The following is a 19,290-nucleotide window of genomic DNA, read 5'->3' on the forward strand; positions in this document are numbered from 1 at the left end:
AATGGAAAGGCAGGTGACCTTGTACCATCCATGTTATTGTCTTTCATTAGATTTCATTTCCCTAGGATGACTTCAAGCCTAGATATGTTGGTCCACAGTAATGGCGTCTGTCTACGTAGAATAGTTGTTTATCTGCTTTGTTTTGTGGGATTGCTAATTTTAAAATTTTGAACCAGATCGATACTAATGTAGATAAATTGTTTTCTTCTCTTCTTTTGAAAGAAAATTTGGCCACAAGAAAATTCATAACTCATATAATTGATGAACTAATTAAACCTACGAAAAAGAGACAGTAGAGCTCAGCCTTTCCAACTTCATATAATGCTGCAGTCACAGCAGCGTTCTAGTGACCATGAATTTATATAATATTATAATATTCATGAGACATAAATCTCTTCAAGAAAGATCCGATAAGTCAAATCATTTTAAAAGATAATTCAATCCTGCTAGTACGCCACCATCAACCATAATTAGTGATCAGCCATCAAATAAACTCAACGACAAAAATTTATTAAGCACAGAAGTTGGTGATCATGACTAGAAGGACAACATTTTAAACAAGCTTCTTGCGAACTCGAATCATGCAAGAACAGTCCTTATTATGCCAAAAGAAGTAGTAGAGGACATGCTCCTAGATCTTGTTCTTCACATCCACAACGGTAAGAGCTGGCTGCTGCTGTGTAATGCAATGTATATTTCCACCTCCCAGAACTATTTCTCTGCTACCTTGGACCATTACAACCTAAGAAGAACAATTCACTGGTCAGCCAAATACAAATTTATTTACTTGAACTAAATGAAACTTGTACGCGAGAATTTCAAATATCTTCATGTAGGGTGGCCAGTGTTGTGAGTTTTACCGACTGCACAACTTACAATTCCTTGTATTTCGTTCAAAAAGAACTCTTACAGATAGTCTATCAATAAATGATATTAAAACAAGAAACAGAAAGGAAGAGCCATTTAATGTCAAGACTTGTCCCTAGTCATCACCATCATCCTATTTTGAAGCTTAGGATAGGAAGAAGGTCAATACATGTAGCTGTCAATATTCCATAAATATGTCATGCTACTGGGAAAATTAGATAGTTTTGTAGACAAGCCCAAGGAAAAGGAAAAGGATTTTTAGAAAGAGCTCGAAAAAACAATCAACAGTTACAGTACTACAACTGTAGAAACAAAGCCAGAGCATTCGCTTGTGAAATAACTTACATACTAGTTTAGCTATGCTCATTTTTTAAACTTGCATAATAGAGCTTATATCGATTTAGATTATTATAATGTTTGGTTATAAATTGGTATAGTAATATAATTATTACAGTTAATGTAAGACGAAAAGTACAAATACATTAGCAAATAACTGAAAAAAAAATCGTTATAACGAGTGGATGAGAAGAGAAGAGAGGAGAGAAATAAGAATGAGAGGAAGAAAATGATTGAAATGATAGTTGATTGAAGTGATGTCCTCTCAAGAGTAAAATAGTAAATATACAAATATTGGATGAAAAATGAGAGAAGAGATAAGTAGATATTAGTAAAAAAACTAGTATTAAGTTATTGTTTGATTATTATACTAGTATAAAAAGACTCATACTGAAATAAATTTATACTTATTCCATAAGTAAACGAGGCCTCATGTCCTAGTGATGTGAATTACCCAACATACTTATCCATTTTACAAGTGTAGAGCGCCTTGTTCTCGAAGTCAGTCAACCATATGGCATGCAACTAAAGAAACTAGTTTAGATGGTCCAGATCCTTGAAATAGATTTACAAGATATCTCTTCTCCTGATGCCTTACTCCATTATACACATCTAAACTCATTGTGGAAGATATCTCAAGATACAAAAGTCAACAAAAGAATACCAATATAAATAATGTTAGGTGAAATAATTAGAGGGCATCTTAAGCTTACCTCGTGATTGGGAAATGCTATCTTGAGTACATCATAAGCTTCCTGGTCCCATTTATCACCAAATGCTGGTGCCACAATTCCACCATTAGCAATATAGAAGTTCACATACGAAGCAGCTAACCTTGTACCTGGTGGCCTTGGTACCGCATGCCCCTATGATTAGAGCACAGCATCGTGAGTCAAAAATAACACGAATTATTATGTAGCTAGATAGAGATTAGATTGAAAAATAATAACTATAAGCTATTGGATGAACATATAAAGAGAGCAGTGGAAATTTTTCCATCTTAGAACATGATAGATTAATGTGAAATTTGAGAAGTATAAGTGTATGGCAAAAAGTCTGCTGAAATCTATTTCCATCAGAATAAATAAAGTTCTTTGTAGCAAAGAAAATTGACTCAAATAATGGCACAAACCGATTCTATAATTCCCTCTGCCTCTTTTTCTGTCATGTACAGAGGTCCAGGTACATGGATTTTGACTATCTCTATTTTCCTGCCTTTAGCATCAGTAGCATTGGAGAGAACAGAGAAAGCCTCAACTGAACGCTCATATTGAGGATCTGATTCATCGTTAATCCATGACAGAAGCACCACAGCAGGCTTTACAAAACAGCAGAGGTTATCAATATGACCATTGGTATCATCATCACCTACAAGTTGGTAAGATGTCCACTAGATGAGCAAATATTGATAAAACTCTTGTTAGAATAAGATAACATGACTAAATGAAAGTAGAGAATGAATCAATATTGACTAGATATCAATTGGCAAACCATTGAAAGCCATGCAAATATCCAATATATCACATAATCACCCTGTTATCTGGAAGGTTATTAGAGACCTGATTCAGTTTAGATCTTCTACAAGGTGCATTAATTAAAGCACTAATAAATCTTTCCATTAAATGAAGATTTATTTTTATTCCTTGAACCTATATGCAGCTTGCCACAGAACAAACCTTTATCACATCGAGCAACTTTGTAAGCCTAAATTATACAAGCCTCTACATAACTTGGCTGTGAAAACAAAAGTTTTAATGAAACATATTAAAAGTCAGGTAGAACGTCTCAATTTATGTCTTCTTATATATTCCTCAACATTTATTTTATTGAAAGAATATATTAAAACCTTAGTTTTAGAAATGGCATCTCAATTATATAAGCTAACCTAATTGCAAAACCTGGCCTAGTGGAATTGCATAAAAATAAAGATTCTGAAGGTTACCATAAAGCCCTCTAGGCAACCAAATGACCTTTGTGACCCCAAGGTATATTTTCAACTCATGCTCTATCTCTTCTTTACTCATATCAGGGTTCCGATTAGGGTTCAGTAAGCACTCCTCAGTTGTAATACAAGTACCTGTGAAAAGATGAGAACAAGAGACTTCAAATAAGAAAACCTTCTAGGTCTGCCAACATCACATAGAAAGAACTTCGTGCAGGTTGAAATTCTACTCTACCATTTACAACAGTAATGACTCAAAAAGCTACGCTAAAACAAATGGGGGTCAATAAAAAATCCCAAGCATCAACAAAAAATCTTGCTTGCGAGAATGTAGCCAAGAAAATCAACTTCCTTTAGAATGAATAAGTATAAAATATTCAGATGCTAGTGCAATGGAAACAAGATTGAAAGGACAACACAATAATGCTGTAAAATCTCTTTAGAACTGCAGAAATATTTTCAAACTCTATCATAACATTTACTTTGTATCTTCATACTTTTCCTTTCATGGCTGCACAAGAGGTAAGTTATTTGATACACTGATGCATGTCAAGTATGGATTAATATTCCTGAATCTGATTACAAGCATATAATTTGAAATTTTCATCTCATCAACTGCTCTAAAAGTTTAAGTTGATAGATAATTGATAATTTAATATTTTATTGCTGATGCAAAATTAAGTTTGAAATACATAGCCTTATACCAAGCAAAATACATGTTTTATGGAAAACTTAAAAATGAAAATAGAACTATACTCCTTTTATATTAGAAGACGGCGTAAGGAGAAAGAAGTAGGTCAAAACAACATGATGGTGGATTTCAACTTTAAAATAATTATATAGTAGAATATCGATCATTTCAAAGTGCATAATTGTAGAATAACATAATTGTAGAATACTTAAATAACTGTGTATGATGAATTTGAACTAGAATATCAGAAAAGGAAAAGAATTAAGGTGAAACGGGAGGAAAAGAGAGCAATCGTATGGTATGGAAAACTTTCACGCATCTGTGATAGTATATGACCTTCTCCATCTACATGGATGCTTCCACCCTCAAGAATAATGTGATGTGGAAATCTAGTATGCCTCTCCAATTCGAGAATCTTATAGAAAATCAGAAGAAAGAGTTAATATGGCACATACTTATCAAAAGGGAAAGGGAACAAAAACTGATTCATTTACCTTCTTGGCAACAAGGTTATCAAGACTCCAATCATCATAACAACCATCTTCAGGACCTATATACAAAAAAATAGAAAAAGAAATTCCCTGTTATGCTATTGTCCCAAGCTTTATTGTACAGCAGAAATGTCGACAAGTTCAGAAACAAAATTGGAGCAGACTAAGTGAAAAATTAGATACCGCCCCAGGAGTTAAATTGCCAATCAATCCCTGCAACTTCCTGTTCTTGGAATACAGAGCTGGATTTCCCATCGCGTCGAACAAACTAATTTCCAAGTTATTAGTAAGGCAAATGCAGTTCTACAGCAAAAATCACAAGCCACAAGGATCTTACGGTGGGTCCAGTATCACGGAACCATGAATCATTCATGCTCATCTCCACCACTCGGATGTTAGGCTTATGTTGCATCATTTGAAATACCTTCTCATACTGTCAGATACCCCAAAAGAAAATAATAAGGAAACTAGAAAAAATTACGGTTGTTCACATAAGAAACAATAAACCAAATCAACAGAAGCAGATGCAAATATACCCCTCCAAAATAAACCCAAAGGTAATATTCGAATGATATAGATCCAAATATCAATTTTAGAGAATTGAAAAAGAGACTTTAAAGGGACATACTCGCAAAAAAAAAATAAAAAATAAAAAATTCATAGACCTGAGCAGAACTAGCGCATATTGTAACCGGCTCGAACTTCGAAATCGCGATAGCCACATTCGCGAACACCATTTGTGCGGGACCGGCGTTCTCCCGCCAATTATCCTGGCGTTCCTGCGATCCAAACAGCAAAGAAAGGAGTCGGCACAAACAAGGAACGAGTTCTTTAAGCTGATAAATGAGGATTGAAAGAGTTGGAGGAAACAAAAATCCATATAAGATTCTAAAAGCAGACACCTTTACTTTTATTATTAAGAATCCATCTAAACAAACGAAAAGAAGAGGAATAAAGAGTTGAAGAGAAATTAAGAGAACTCACCGGCCAACCCATCCAGCATTGGAGATGGGGCTCCCACTCCGCAGGCATGTGGAAACCCAATTCAGAAGGATTCCTCAACGTTACCTTCTTCGCCATCTCTTCACTCCCTCTCACGGCTCTCTAGCTCGAAGAAGTGGCCCGCCTTTTATAGAGGGAGGAGATGGTGAGAGAGCAGATCGTCTCCATCCAAGAATGTAGGAATTTGCTGCTTCTAGAATACTTGGCAGCATGTCTTTAGAATTGCTATTTATCACTTTTGGCCCCTCATTCACCCCTAAATTATTTAAATATATCACTATGTCGTTATCTTCCTTCTATCTTCTCCTTTAGTATTGGATTTGTGATATTAAACGAGTTGGATTTAGAGAAGATTTCTCTCTTGTTATCTCTTCTTGCTATAGAGAAGAGAAAGATTTAAAATTTTGCTACGGATTAGAAATGATATAAAGTAGTACCAGAGGGGTCAAAATATAATAAACTCATATCATATAAATCATAATTCATAGGGCTCTATTTTTTATTTTATTTTTTGGCAAAGGACCACCTGTATTTTGGACATATATATTGTACAAAACCTCCTCTATTTCATAGATTTAAGTACAGTCCCGATTAATTAGAACATGTAATTATGCTAGTGGTAGTCATTCAAAGTATTGGTCTCCTTAGTATATTTTGTCTTAATGTTATAGCCGGTTCGATGTGACACCTATATATCGATAGAATGATCTTTTGTCGTTCATATCTATTTATCTATCTTCTCTAATTTCTCTATTGGTTCTGGATCCAAACCAATGGATCGAGATGAGCCAATTAATGTGCATATTTTTGTCGTTCTTAGAAGTTAATTTTTTTTTTAAAGTACGAGACACACTGCATGGATTTGGCATGCACCATGGCTTAAAGGAAAGCGTACAAACTTGAGGACCACCGGGTCCAATTAATGCCCACCAAATAGTAAGGATCACAAAAGGAGGCCTCCAGGTGGTAGCGAAACTCAAATAATTAACATATAATGCATTGTAAGGACCACTTTAGCAATAGCATGGAACATGTGTGGGAAAAAATAATAACTCATTGGACCAACGTCGAATTGATCGATGCTCCTTAGTTAATTTGTTGGAGTCGATAGGTCGTCAGTATCAATATATATATATATATATATATATATATATATATATATATATATATATATATACTATTGATCTATAGTTTTCAAATTATTTACTAAATTACAATAGTTTTTGCCAAGTAATAAGCAAGTTTTTGAAGTAAAATCGTTCAACAACTTAACTTACTGTTAATTTAGAATAACTTCTTCTTTAGGGCAATAAAATATTTTCACTAAAAACAAATTCTCTTTAATTAGCTCATGAGCACTGCAGTATTAACTTGGAATTGGAGAATAAGTTTAGGATTTCGGATAAGAGTTAGTACAATGAAATATATCTCTTCTCCGTCCTATAGACCCTAAACCCATTAATATATATATTTTTTCTCTCCTCCTTCAACCACATGCTCTTCCACCTCTTTCTCACAAAAACTTAGCCCTAAGATACGAAGGCAATGATCCAAGACTTATCCAAGTAGTAATCCACCATTTTTATGTGAAAAAGAAGTTAAACTTTCTCCAATATTGATCACGCACAGTAATATATACGCCATTGCAAGCAAAAGGGATTGATCTAGTTCCAGTGCCGTGCATGCATGCATGCATGTAGTACGTACTTTTGCACAGCATAAAGGAAGGATAATGGAAAGGAAATTAATCGTCTATCGCATGGACCAACTTCACAAGCAGAGACCATCCAAAAGAGAGAGTGGAGAGGACGATATATCATCCATGGACATGGAGTCTTTCTTTCAGACGCTGCCATGCACGTCGCTATGGAATCTTACTTTGTCCTGCATGCTCGTGAACACCGACTGAATGGCATCCATTGTGCGTCTTGGAGTATCCACATTATTATCATTTCCTATCTACCATATGTAACACGAGGCCAATCCAGTGTGTGGAGGAGAAAAGAGAGTGATGAGGAGGTAAGAGTGAAAATGACATGTATCCCTTGGAAACTTTAAGAGATAATAAAGTACATGTTGTTGTTATTGTTGTTGTTATTGTTGTTGTTGTTGTTGTTGTTACCTGCTCCATATTATGACAAGCATATTCTATATCTATGTTTAATGGATGATTATTCGAATTTAAGATATTTAAAGGCTCTCTTGCTTCAACAGCATGTGCATTATTATGGACAAAGATTCTCTGCAATCTATGTTGCAGGACCTCTTAGGTATATGATAAATATATTAAATAAATTTTGTTTTTTTAATAAGTATCTTTAAAGTCGACATCTAATTTAGTTAAATATGAGATCACATGAATGTTACGTGCTTTTAATTACAAAATTTTGTAAAATTAAACTAAAGTAATTAATGAACCCATAAAGAAATTGAGGATAGTAGTAAGCATTAATTCTATGGCTGGTGATCGAATCCAAATCCACCGAACACCGAACCTGCATGCAAATATATATATACTTTTAGGTCACTAACTCCGCCAACCTCTCGAACGTTAGCTGATCCTCCTATTGACTCTCTCCTCTCCTCTTCATACTTCCTACATGTAAATATATACCTAAGGCAATGAACTACAACTCTTCACACATCATCTCTGTTGTACTCTTTAACTGAAGACATTTATATATATAAAGAAAAATATTCCATTCAATGGCAGCCTTGCTTCTATTCTTAGCCTGTGTAGTAGGAACTCAATATTTCACCATTTTAGAGGCACAGGATCCTTCACAACTGAGCCTAGACTACTACTCCAAGTCATGCCCGGCGGCGGAGCACATCGTGCGGCAGGAGATGGAGTGCGCAGTGCGCCAAAATCCACGTAACGCCGCCATCATCCTCCGGCTCCACTTCCATGATTGCTTTGTTCAGGTCAGTGAAGAAGCCAACTGTTCAATCTTAGCTAATTTAGGGCAACAAAACATCTTGCATTTTGATTTTGCTGATCAATCAAAAACATCATCATATAGTGCAATATTGCTACAAATCAAGAGATGTGGGTGACAGAGTTATTAAGGATTTAAAGTCATTCTCATATATACTTAATTTAATTTATCTATGTGATTAGGTAAATCACTATAATCCAGTCATTAAATCCATAAACATTGAGGAGGATTGGCCCAATTATCTAATCTATATGTCGGGGATGCAAAACTGTTTTGATCCTCTTGAGCATCTCAAGTATATATATGTGCAGGGCTGCGATGGATCGGTGCTGCTCGACGACACGGCGACGCTGATCGGAGAGAAGCAAGCAGATCAGAATGCCAACTCCCTGAAAGGCTTCGACCTCATAGACAAGATCAAGGTTAAGCTTGAAGCAGAGTGCCCTAAAGTTGTCTCCTGTGCGGACTTGCTTGCCATTGCAGCTAGAGATGCAGTCATCCTGGTAAAAATCTTTTACAACATATGTTATCAACTTCAGATGATATATGTATAATTTTCTTTGTTGAAACTGGACAGGTTGGGGGACCTTACTGGGATGTTCCAGTAGGCAGATTGGATTCAAAGACTGCAAGCCTAGACAAAGCAAACATAGATATCCCAACTCCTAAGCAAGGACTTTTCACCCTCATCTCCAAGTTCCTAGTAAAAGGTCTCTCAATCACAGACATGGTTGCCCTAGTAGGTATATCTTCTAACTATCACATCTAGAAAGGGGGACTCGTTTATTAAGGATAATATGATCATCTTATTCTCAACTTTTCTGTCTTTATATCAAATAAAAATAAATTAGTTCTTAGAGCGCCTAGAACGAACGACTAATGGAAAAGACTTTTTGAAAATTTTATAATGTTAAGATGTGAGTCTATATAAAAATAGTCAATAATTTAAGGGGTGTAGCTGCAATTATTCCTACATATTACGTGTCTATCAATAACGCTAAAACTGATAGGTTCTCACACCATTGGAGTATCTCGATGCGTAAACTTCCGCGAGAGGATCTATGGGAACTTCCAACTAACCTCAAAATTCGCGCCGGCTTCGGAGATATACCTTACTAAGTTGAAGGAGACTTGCCCAATGGACGGCCGCGACGATAACATCAGCCCGATGGATTACATCACGCCGATAGTCTTCGACAACGCCTTCTTCGGGACCTTGCTGAGAGGAGATGGCCTTTTGAACTCCGACCAGAAGTTGACGAGCCTGATCGGGTTCCAGACGACGAACCTCGTCACCAAGTACTGGGCTGACCCTATCGCCTTCTTGAAGCAGTTCTCAGATTCTATGGTCAAGATGGGGAACATTACAAATCCTGAGGGTGGTGAAGTGAGGAAGAACTGCAGATTTGTGAACACATGAGCTTAGTTTGCATGAGGTTTTGAGAACTTACGCATAGTAAAGATAGAGAGATGCTAATTGAATTGAGATACATATATTTGATTCAAAAACTATACTGGTGCTATTATAATTAAACATCCACTTATATTGTATCGATGTGAATCAAGATTAGATTTTTGAACGTTGAACCAGGCTCAGCAAAAAGCCCAACTCCAAGCCACAAAACTTAACACAAGTAAACGTTTTCAGAAATAGAGAAGCCCAGCCCAAATCATTCGGGACTTCATAGTGTGCAAAAGAGTTCTGCATATGTTCAATTGTTCATGACTGTATATATTAGCTATCATCAACCATTTAACAAATGTCTTAGTTAAAGGTTAGTAGTATCAATTTTCTCTAATTGAAAAGAGAAGGGGAAGAAGACATGCTCATCAAGTATAACCATTAACCACTGTGAGCTAATTTCAAGATGATGACCACGATAGATTCACAATTTATATCGTTGGCTCACTATCAATAATTAAGTGTTGCTCAATAGACAGTATTTAACTAGCTATTTCCATAGTACTACACATGATTGAAACTGGAAATACAAAGGGGAATACAAATCTAGACCTATGTGCATCACTTCAACAAGATAAAACCAATCTGCGTTCAGAGAGCTGAAATGGACATGTCACGAAAGGCAAGATGAGCAAAGCTGGCTTGCTGTTTCCTTTTCACCCTGCTTTCACTTTTTTCAGAACATGAAGTCAGTTGAACAACATCGGAAGCAACTTGCTCATAATCGGACTGCAATTTCTCCTTCACCTCATTCTCAAGCTCCCCTTTGATTGGCTTGGTTAATACTAAAACACAGCAGGTAGGTCTCTTAGTGGCCCCAGCAGTCGCAAGATCCTGGAAGGGAGAGAAGGGCACCAGGAAACAAACATGTTAGATTAATGGTCAAAATATTTGATATAAAATTGAGCTGAAGCAATGAAGAAAGAAAACAAAAACCAGTAACAGAGATAGATAAGATACTACATATAATGTTCCAATATAACAGTTCTTTCTCCAGCTAACTGGCCGAACATTTACAATGTTACTAATAATCCAAATCCTTTAAAAAACAAGATACCACATAATCTTATCTCCAGCTTGGTAGCAAGAAAATGCAAATTTTCTCCTTCAGGAGCACATGTAGATGTTCTTCACCATATCGAAGACGGTGGAGCAGCAGATTGGGATAATTGTGATCGACTCCAGAAAACCTTGGCAGTTGATGGTGGGAGCATTCTCTTCCTTGGGCCAAACTGGAGAAAAAATATTATGTACTATCTGGGTCCAACATCTTAAAGGAGTTCTTAAAATGAAATTAGCATATTAGTAATGCTATAGCTTTTTCCTTGGTTTCTACATCTTCAGGTTGCTATATTGAAAATTATATATGGTATCCCATCAGACAGGTTTGAGAAGACAGATCTACAAATGGAGATGAAACAGTCAAACCTTTCAATTCAACATATATTCTTCATGCATCTTCCAATAAACCTTTTTTCATATCTATGGAAAAGTATATTACCATATTTACAACACACATTCAATCTTTCACCTTGTTAGGCGATCATTACAGGCTAGCTGAGTAGAAGAATCAAAAGTAACAAATGACTGCAGGTGCACAGTTTGGTAAAGGCATGCTAGTTGCAGCGTTTACACACAAGTTAGACTTTAACACGAACTAAAACAAAAAATAAAATAAGGCAGAGAATGGTATATAACCTCCTTTGAGAGGAGGTATATGTATGGAATATTAGCTTCTTCACATATTATAGGAACATGCGTGATCACATCAATAGGTGAAATGTTTCCAGCAATCACACAACCTGCATAAACAAAAAACAATATTACTTTATGGGCATTTAAGAAAACAGTAGAACATTGCCTTGACCAACACATCAACCTTCGAAATTTTTATGTCTTCAAAATAAGCTAAACCTTTCAACACATGAAGGGCATAAATAACAAGTAAACCACTTCAAGTGCGCAGCTTAATGTCTCTCAGCTATATCTTCATTTAGTCGAGCTGGAAGTAATTCTAAAAACAAAATTATATCTCATAATATATCCAAGAGCATTAATTTTATAATCTCTCTGTTCCCTCCAGTGCCTACGTTTCTCTCTAAAATTATATCTAGTCGATGATGCCTTGCTATGTGCACATGAGACTATCCTCCTGCTTGTTTAATTAGATCCCCAATAAAATAAAATTCTTTTCCGCAAAAATTTATCTACCTACAATGTATTACTTGTCACCCTCGAGTCTCGTCTATCATTTGATGAGTAAGCTGCGAGAACTACCGCAATGCTTATTGATAAAGACGAGAAAAAGGATTGAGAAGACCGACCCTTTGTTACCACGGCGGATACCCTTCACTACCTCCTTTACGCCTCTTTTCAAACACTTCGATGCAGAAGCTGAAACATGATAACAAAAATTGTACTAAAAAATAATACCAATTCAGAAGTTCAAGATTAAAGTCGAAAATACAAATAGAATGAGTTATTAATAGAGAAAAAAGAAACTCGTTACATTGTGTATCAACAAAAAAAAAACATCTTTTAACGAGCTTAAGGGTTACAACTGTAACCCTTTACGAGAAAAGCAACAAGTCACGAAAGAACACATCATCGTAAGAAAATAAATAGAAAATAAGAATGCTCAAATGCAAATTATTCGTTTTGGATCGAATAATTACCTCTTCTAACGAGCTTAAGGGTCTTCTTGCACAGCTTTTTCCCAGCCAGGGGTTTCGCATGGGGGCCAAAGCCATCAGCTTCTTCTTCTCCTTCGCAGACTTCTCCACCTCGCTATCGCTGCCCATCCTTCACCAACTTCGCCTTAATCTCTCGGTACAAAACTTTGGTGCCTTATTAGGGTTGTAGACGCCAGATATTAGAGGGCTTAAGGCTTTGTGGTTGTGGGGTTTTTTTTTTCACTTTTTCGTGCCACCCGCCAGGTGGCATTGTCTGTCATATCGGGTAAGAACCATCTCAAAACTCAAATATGACCCGTTTAGCAGAAGGAAGAAACTAGGTCAATGTCTTAGTTCATGGTGCTCATCTAAAGAGGGTTTTGATTTTTGAAAGCAATTTAAGTAAATCGAACGAGCTCCACGTACGATTGGTTTCATTTGCAAGTCTGACTTGACTAACAATTTCTAGGTTGGTTTACGTAATACCTACAGCCTATATCGCCAGTGCAATTATTCTCAAATAGTATCTTAACAGCACCGTTTTAATTAAAGCATCATGAAATTCTTATATGTATATATATTTGCACATGTATCAGTTCAAAGACAATATCCCAACAGATATTACATCACAAAAGATTTGGTTGAAACCGCAGAAGAAAGAATAATCTTAGGCAACAAAAACACTTTCTATCAACTGTCTGCATGATCTGGAGAGAACCATATATAAGCTCAATAACTCAAAATATTAAGTGCTTCATTAACTTCCCCTACCAGAACAGTGTGCCAAATTCACACATCAATCTCACAAATTTTCAGGTGATAAGAGTGACCTAAAGAACCTTTACTCTTTTAGTCAAGAAACATCTCATCAGCCTATCTGGATTCTATATTTATTGAGACAGCATTCAGGCTGGCAGGCTCCTCTAAGCAGGTTTTGCAAGCCAGAACCAAGATAGCCCACACTTTGACACATGTTGGCAGGCTCCTGTAAGCAGCTTGATTACCTCCATAACTCTCAGCATCATGTGATAACACTGTAACTCTCTCAAACAAGATACACAAGTATGATCGCTTCATGCATGAGCTTACAACAACATGCGTAAAATCTTGTATGGTTAGGATTAGAGTAACAGTAAATTCAACAAAAACGTAAATAGGATGGTCTTGCCAAATTAAATTATCGCCAAAAGAGCCATAAGAATCAGAGCACAGATGTTCAAGGAATAATGTTACACGGATATGCCTACTGACAATGCTGAGCTGTTTAGATGATTCGAACTATTCCATCCTTTATCATTATTCTGTTGGAATCCTGCATTCTCTGCAAACCGGATGGAGTAGAAAAATAATGAGAAACAATTCTATATCAATTGTGACTCTTACTAAGAAACTTGGGAAGCTTAGCTCAGGATACCAGTTCTGTTAATGTAATCTAAAACAATTTTATTCTAGTGAACCTTTTCATTTCACTGCCCATGAAGCAGAATACACAAATCGGGGAGCCAAACTTAGGGGCGGTTATGCATTTTGAATCATGGAAAAAGATGCCTCGCCAAAGAACTTTATGGAGTTTTTTTTTTACAATAAATCTGTATAGTGATACACGGAAAAGGAATATATTTCACTTACCTCTAAGATGGATGATACTTGCCGTCTTGTGTAAGGTGCAGCTGCTTCCCTGTTAACTAACTGCTCAATTTCAGCAATAGAGATTTGATCCAAGTGGTTGGCTAACACGTGCTGGCCCAAGATAGACTCAAATGTCTCAATTCTGCAACTCATATTCCAGAAAGGCATTGTTGTGAGAGGAAAGTTTTAAGTGGAAAATCCTGCTATTGCAAAATAGGATAGTATATAAACCTGTCTGCAGATATATCCTCACGTTCTTGGACACCATCTATGTCCATATCTAGTGGATCTGCCGAGCTGAGGCCAGTAATAGGAGAAAGACAATGAGTTAAGCTTAATTGAAGCTGATTATGGCAAAGAATAAGAATGGCGTTGATCCTTCGATGCTACAACTTTAACGGAATTACCTTCCATTGACATTGCCACCACTGGTGGCAGCATCATGTTCAGCTTTCTGTTGCATCTCCAGCTCTCTTTGTTCACGCTCTTCCATATCAGTTAACTCTTTGTGGTATATAGCAAAATTTAGAACTTGCAGAGCAGCTTCAACATCAGCTTTCAGTACCTACAGAGATGGACAAAACTAAAGCACTAAGCATCTTAGAGGAGTATGATGGTTGATACATTTACTTGATACCTGTAGTAGGGAAATAACAAGTCATGTGATTCTAGGCAAAAACTAACTAGTTGCTTGGTATGATGACTCCTGTTTCAGGTTGAGCTTATTTCAGTAGCAATAGGAAAAGGGTTGTCCTGGTTTTTCAAGAGACGAGCCTTGCATGACACCTAGTGAACCCTTTTCTCTTCATGGGTGAAAAAAATTCTGAGCAGTAGATACATGAATTATGAACTGGCAAGGGAAAGTACCTCATTTCTCAACCTCATTTTGGCATGAGCAGTAGATAGACGAATTATGGTTTCCAAGGTTCTTGCTGTGATTGGAAGTGTACCTCCTCCGGACTGAGAACAAAACATAAGAAAATATCACAACCAATTTATGTGCATGAACCACAATTAACTATTCTAACCATTTTTCTAGAGCCAACCTTTGCATTTGCACTGGCATCCCTGAGCTCAGCATATGAAGTTGCAATATGGTCGGATGCCTGCACAGAGAAAAAGCAAGAGTATGACAGTCCCATCAAAATAAGGAAATCAATATTTTTAGTGTCACAGTGTTGGAAGTCCAATAATCATAAGCTGGGCATAACCATAGAAACATACATCATGAATAACTGGTACATGCCATCTTAGAAAGCTTGCAAAATAGGAAAAATCAATTTGAAGGAATGGCAGGTTTTACAAAAGCCAGTCTTGTCTCAGACAAGCGCCATTCACAACATCTTCAGCATGGCTAGTTAATACTTGCTTCCTTAAAGGATCAGCTAAAAAATAGGACCATTCATATTACATCACGACCTAGGTTAAAGGAACTCCAGAAATACACATTGAGATAACTCATAGCTTACCTCATCAGTAAGCTTAGGTTGAATTCTATTCTTTGCATAATGTATGTACTTCTTCAAGAATTTAATGGTGAGTTTCTCATGCTTCGCCTTCTTACTCCTTTTCCTTTCCTGCCCATGAAGCACTCTATCATATTTGACAAAGATGGATGCATTAATATCCCCATCATCTTCTTCAGTATATCTTGAAGTTCTACCGAGGGCTCCTATCCCTGTACAGTACGAACTACTTAAGGTAGAGAATAATAAGCATATAGAGAGAAGAAACTAGCAGATAAGAATCTTGTCAGTAAAAATGGCAGTAGAACTAAATAGCAGCATTACCTCCATCATCTGAACAATATCTGTGCATGCGGCAGACATGCTCTGAAATCTGACGGTCAATTTCAGGATCCATTTGATCGAGAACAATAAAAAGCAAATCAAAACGGGAGAGCAATGAATCTGGAAGTCCAATGTTCTTTGTTGGTGTCAACGACCGATCATACTGTTATTTATTCACAACAAAACACTATCAAAAAAACTGGCTATAAATAATCTCCTTATGGAAAAGGGTAGAGACAGATTGACTGTATTGGATGGCTAGAAACTAAAGCAACAGAAATACTATGAACTTACAGTTCCATATATAGGATTTGCAGCAGCAATCACACTGCATCTAGCATTTAGTGATGCATGAATTCCTGCCTTGGCAATTGTTACCGTTTGCTGCTCCATAACTTCATGTATGGCAACACGGTCCTGATCATTCATCTTATCAAATTCATCAATGCAAACAACACCTCGATCAGCAAGAACCATTGCACCAGCTTCAAGCCTTCTTTCCCCTGGAAAATGAATCTGGTGTAATTATGGATACAAATTGAATAGAAAATAGTTTGCAAGTTGCCCTAAAGTTTACCAGTCTCTTGGTCGGAGGTCACAGCAGCTGTCAAACCAACACCAGAAGAACCCCGTCCAGTGGTAGAGATGGCCAATGGGGCAATATTCATCACAGCCCTTAAGAGCTGGGATTTGGCAACGGAAGGATCACCAACCATCATCATGTTTATATCACTACAAAGAAAGAGAAATAACTAGGGCATCAGCTTTAGGTGTAGAAAATGATATAGTAAAACTTTGACTGAATAGAATAGCATGATTATGCTAATATGGAAAAGAATCCTACCCTCTCAAATGAGTTCCATTTTTCAGATTCTTCTCAACACCACTAAGCATCAACAGTATCACGGCTTTTTTTATCCATAGATGGCCATATATTGATGGTGCAAGTGAATTTCCAAGTAAATCAAATGTGTCATTTCTCTTTGATATTTCTTTCATTCTCTTTAGGTCTTCTAGAGAATAGATCGGTGCATTCGCTTCTTTGTTCAGAAGAGACACATTATTGGCTATAAGAACAGTCCTGTAGGCACAGTAAGTATTTTCATACAGAGATAATTCAGTAACCTAAACTACTAGAGATGAATCCATCAGCTGCAAATGAGATTTATTAAGCTAACCTGAATACTCCATTCAAGCTGCCCTTGCTTTTTCCAGGAAGAGCCTTATAGATCCCCACAATTGAAACACGGTCACCAGGCTTACAAGAATCCACCAGGTCATCCTCTATGATAATGTCCACAGTTCTCGGAAGTTGACCAGGAGCAGAGTTTTCAGGAACTTCTTGCATCGATAATGTTTGATGGTCCTTGTATTCGCATAGGCCATATTCAGTTACCAACAAGTTTCCATTCTCATCCTGAGCATGTGTAATAACATGTAAGCGAAAACAAGCAAATAAGAACGGCCATTCAGGCTTAGACGAGTAGAACTCAAAGGTGAGCATTACCCTTGTTGGATAGACAGAACCTGTTGGCAAGCCCATAGTTGATGTAATGTCCCTATATTCACGAGACATAAATTGTGATGTTGTGGGGCAATAGTGGACACTCTTAACAACCTTCGGCCTTACAAGAGAGCCTTCACAAAATAAAAGATGGCCACCATAAGAATGATAGTGGTATGTCAGGCCTTAAAAACTCAAACAAGATCCTCAACAGCAGAATGTGTTCATGGAATGGGAAATGCAGCGGAAACCAATAGATAAAAAATGTAAAAATGAAGGAATAAAACGATAAGCTTTCAAGTGAATAGATCGTGCTAGGGCCCTAACCAGGTAGCCAACTTTTAAAGCAAGAATTGGCCTACAGAGAGACACTGCAAGAATGAGCAAACTACCAACATGGTATTTGCCATGTTAGGAGTTGAGATATGCTTGTGGGCTATGGCATGTAGTTCATTATTATTATTATTTTCTGTCATTTGAGTTGATGGACTTAATTACTTAAAGATAAGATCCGTAACATAAATCATGACTAAACTTATATCAATCCGATTGAGCTCACCTAGATATTCCACTTTAAGCACCAGTGGTTCTAACACAAACTCAGCTTCTAATTCGAAGCAGGTTCCATTCAAGATTCTTAGGTCATATTTCCAGTTTAGCTATCATTAGCTAATTCTCCACCATCTGATAATAATTACTTCACTATCTCATTTTCCTCATAAACAGCTGGAACATGCCAGTGCTAGTAAATTTTCAAGCAAACTCTCATATCACCATATACGAGTTTACACTCTGAAATGCTTTACTACAAATGAAAGAAACCTCTATTAGCATACTACAAAGTTTTCTAAGCACTTAACCTTGGAAAAGCATCAAAACATAGAGAATTATATCAAACAAAGGTTAGAAAACAGTACATTTTGTGACAATTCCTTCAACGCAAACCATGGATCCAATGAAGGAAGACATGAGATCCCTTGGGGTAACCTTGTGGAACCCAAATGGACCACTAAATCCCACAAGCACATGCTCTCCTTCCTTGAGATACTTGGGATCTAAACCGCGTGTGACCTCCGTCAAGGCATCAGAAATCGGCTGCATATACTCTCCCGGATTCCGAATCAACCTGACAACACAACCATAAGCTAAAACCCAAATTAAATCCAGCAACAAAAGGGGGCAAATTCATCAATAAATTATCTACGTAGGTAACAAAAAAGATTTGGGACTTTACCCTCGGGCGAGATCAGGTACAGAGTTGCGGAGGTCATCGATTCCAACGATAAGGCGGCGGCGTTTGTTACTGATCATGTCTCTGATGGATTTCGTGTAAATTACCTTACCCGCCTAAGAAATATCCAAGAAATATTACATATGAATCAAAATAGAGAGAGAGAGAGAGAGAGATCGTAATGGAGGAAGAGAGAGAAAACCTACGCCTTGGTCGAAGTACTTCAAGAAGGCTCGCTTTTGAGCAGCCATTGCTTCTTCGTTGATCTCCATCTCTACCGATCGAAGAGAGACGAGGAGGAGGAAGAGAGATGAAGAAAGAAAGGAGGCAGATCTAAGCGTGTCGCATTCTTTGGGTGTTCGATTTGGCGGGAAAAGGGAGACGGAGCGAGTAGTTTTGGCGGGAAAGGCATCTAGATGCGGAGTGGGAGCGGTAAAATAGATTTTCGACAGCCTATTCGATCCGACCCGGTGGTTCCAACTCGGAGCAGGAAACGGGTCGGAGTTAAGATACATACATCCGAAACATTCCTGATCCGGATTCCAACAGTATCTATCCTTCCTATGATCCGGAACCCGATACGATGCTTGAACCACTGGATGTGGATCCTACTATAGTTTATTTGGTTAAACAGGTAAGATTTGCTGGTTATAAGCATTATTTTAGCCCATTTGTTGATAGTTTATTCAGTCTTAACTGTAATGCAATACATGAGATTGACTAAATTATAGACC

At 37.1% G+C, this 19,290-nt stretch overlaps 3 protein-coding genes and 1 pseudogene across 3 annotated transcripts; 1 reads left to right on the forward strand and 3 right to left on the reverse strand.

Moving 5' to 3' along the window:
• Positions 1 to 489: 489 nt before the first annotated feature.
• On the reverse strand, positions 490 to 5,439 carry LOC140787543 (agmatine deiminase-like). Its single transcript, XM_073136519.1, has 10 exons — positions 5,312 to 5,439; positions 4,993 to 5,106; positions 4,665 to 4,760; positions 4,511 to 4,595; positions 4,331 to 4,386; positions 4,173 to 4,251; positions 3,146 to 3,280; positions 2,336 to 2,571; positions 1,917 to 2,069; positions 490 to 742 (listed from the first exon to the last, which is right to left on the reverse strand). Exons 1-10 carry the CDS (start codon positions 5,405 to 5,407, stop codon positions 632 to 634), a joined length of 1,161 nt encoding a protein of 386 aa, XP_072992620.1. The 5' UTR covers positions 5,408 to 5,439; the 3' UTR covers positions 490 to 631.
• A 2,525-nt stretch (positions 5,440 to 7,964) lies between these two features.
• On the forward strand, positions 7,965 to 9,819 carry LOC140787643 (peroxidase 11-like). Its single transcript, XM_073136681.1, has 4 exons — positions 7,965 to 8,254; positions 8,580 to 8,771; positions 8,846 to 9,011; positions 9,279 to 9,819. Exons 1-4 carry the CDS (start codon positions 8,036 to 8,038, stop codon positions 9,686 to 9,688), a joined length of 987 nt encoding a protein of 328 aa, XP_072992782.1. The 5' UTR covers positions 7,965 to 8,035; the 3' UTR covers positions 9,689 to 9,819.
• A 307-nt stretch (positions 9,820 to 10,126) lies between these two features.
• LOC140786025 (H/ACA ribonucleoprotein complex subunit 2-like protein) lies at positions 10,127 to 12,647 on the reverse strand (annotated as a pseudogene).
• An 892-nt stretch (positions 12,648 to 13,539) lies between these two features.
• Positions 13,540 to 18,926, reverse strand: LOC140785656 (DNA replication licensing factor MCM3). Its single transcript, XM_073133603.1, has 16 exons — positions 18,763 to 18,926; positions 18,560 to 18,672; positions 18,243 to 18,451; positions 17,329 to 17,459; positions 17,000 to 17,238; positions 16,666 to 16,902; positions 16,399 to 16,553; positions 16,116 to 16,324; positions 15,822 to 15,984; positions 15,501 to 15,709; positions 15,078 to 15,137; positions 14,899 to 14,991; positions 14,439 to 14,596; positions 14,263 to 14,328; positions 14,032 to 14,173; positions 13,540 to 13,723 (listed from the first exon to the last, which is right to left on the reverse strand). Exons 1-16 carry the CDS (start codon positions 18,826 to 18,828, stop codon positions 13,667 to 13,669), a joined length of 2,307 nt encoding a protein of 768 aa, XP_072989704.1. The 5' UTR covers positions 18,829 to 18,926; the 3' UTR covers positions 13,540 to 13,666.
• Between the last annotated feature and the right edge of the window lie 364 nt (positions 18,927 to 19,290).

This window comes from Typha latifolia, chromosome 4, assembly GCF_019914945.1.
Source record: "Typha latifolia isolate L0001 chromosome 4, TyphaL0001v2, whole genome shotgun sequence".
In the NCBI taxonomy this organism is placed as follows: Eukaryota; Viridiplantae; Streptophyta; class Magnoliopsida; order Poales; family Typhaceae; genus Typha; species Typha latifolia.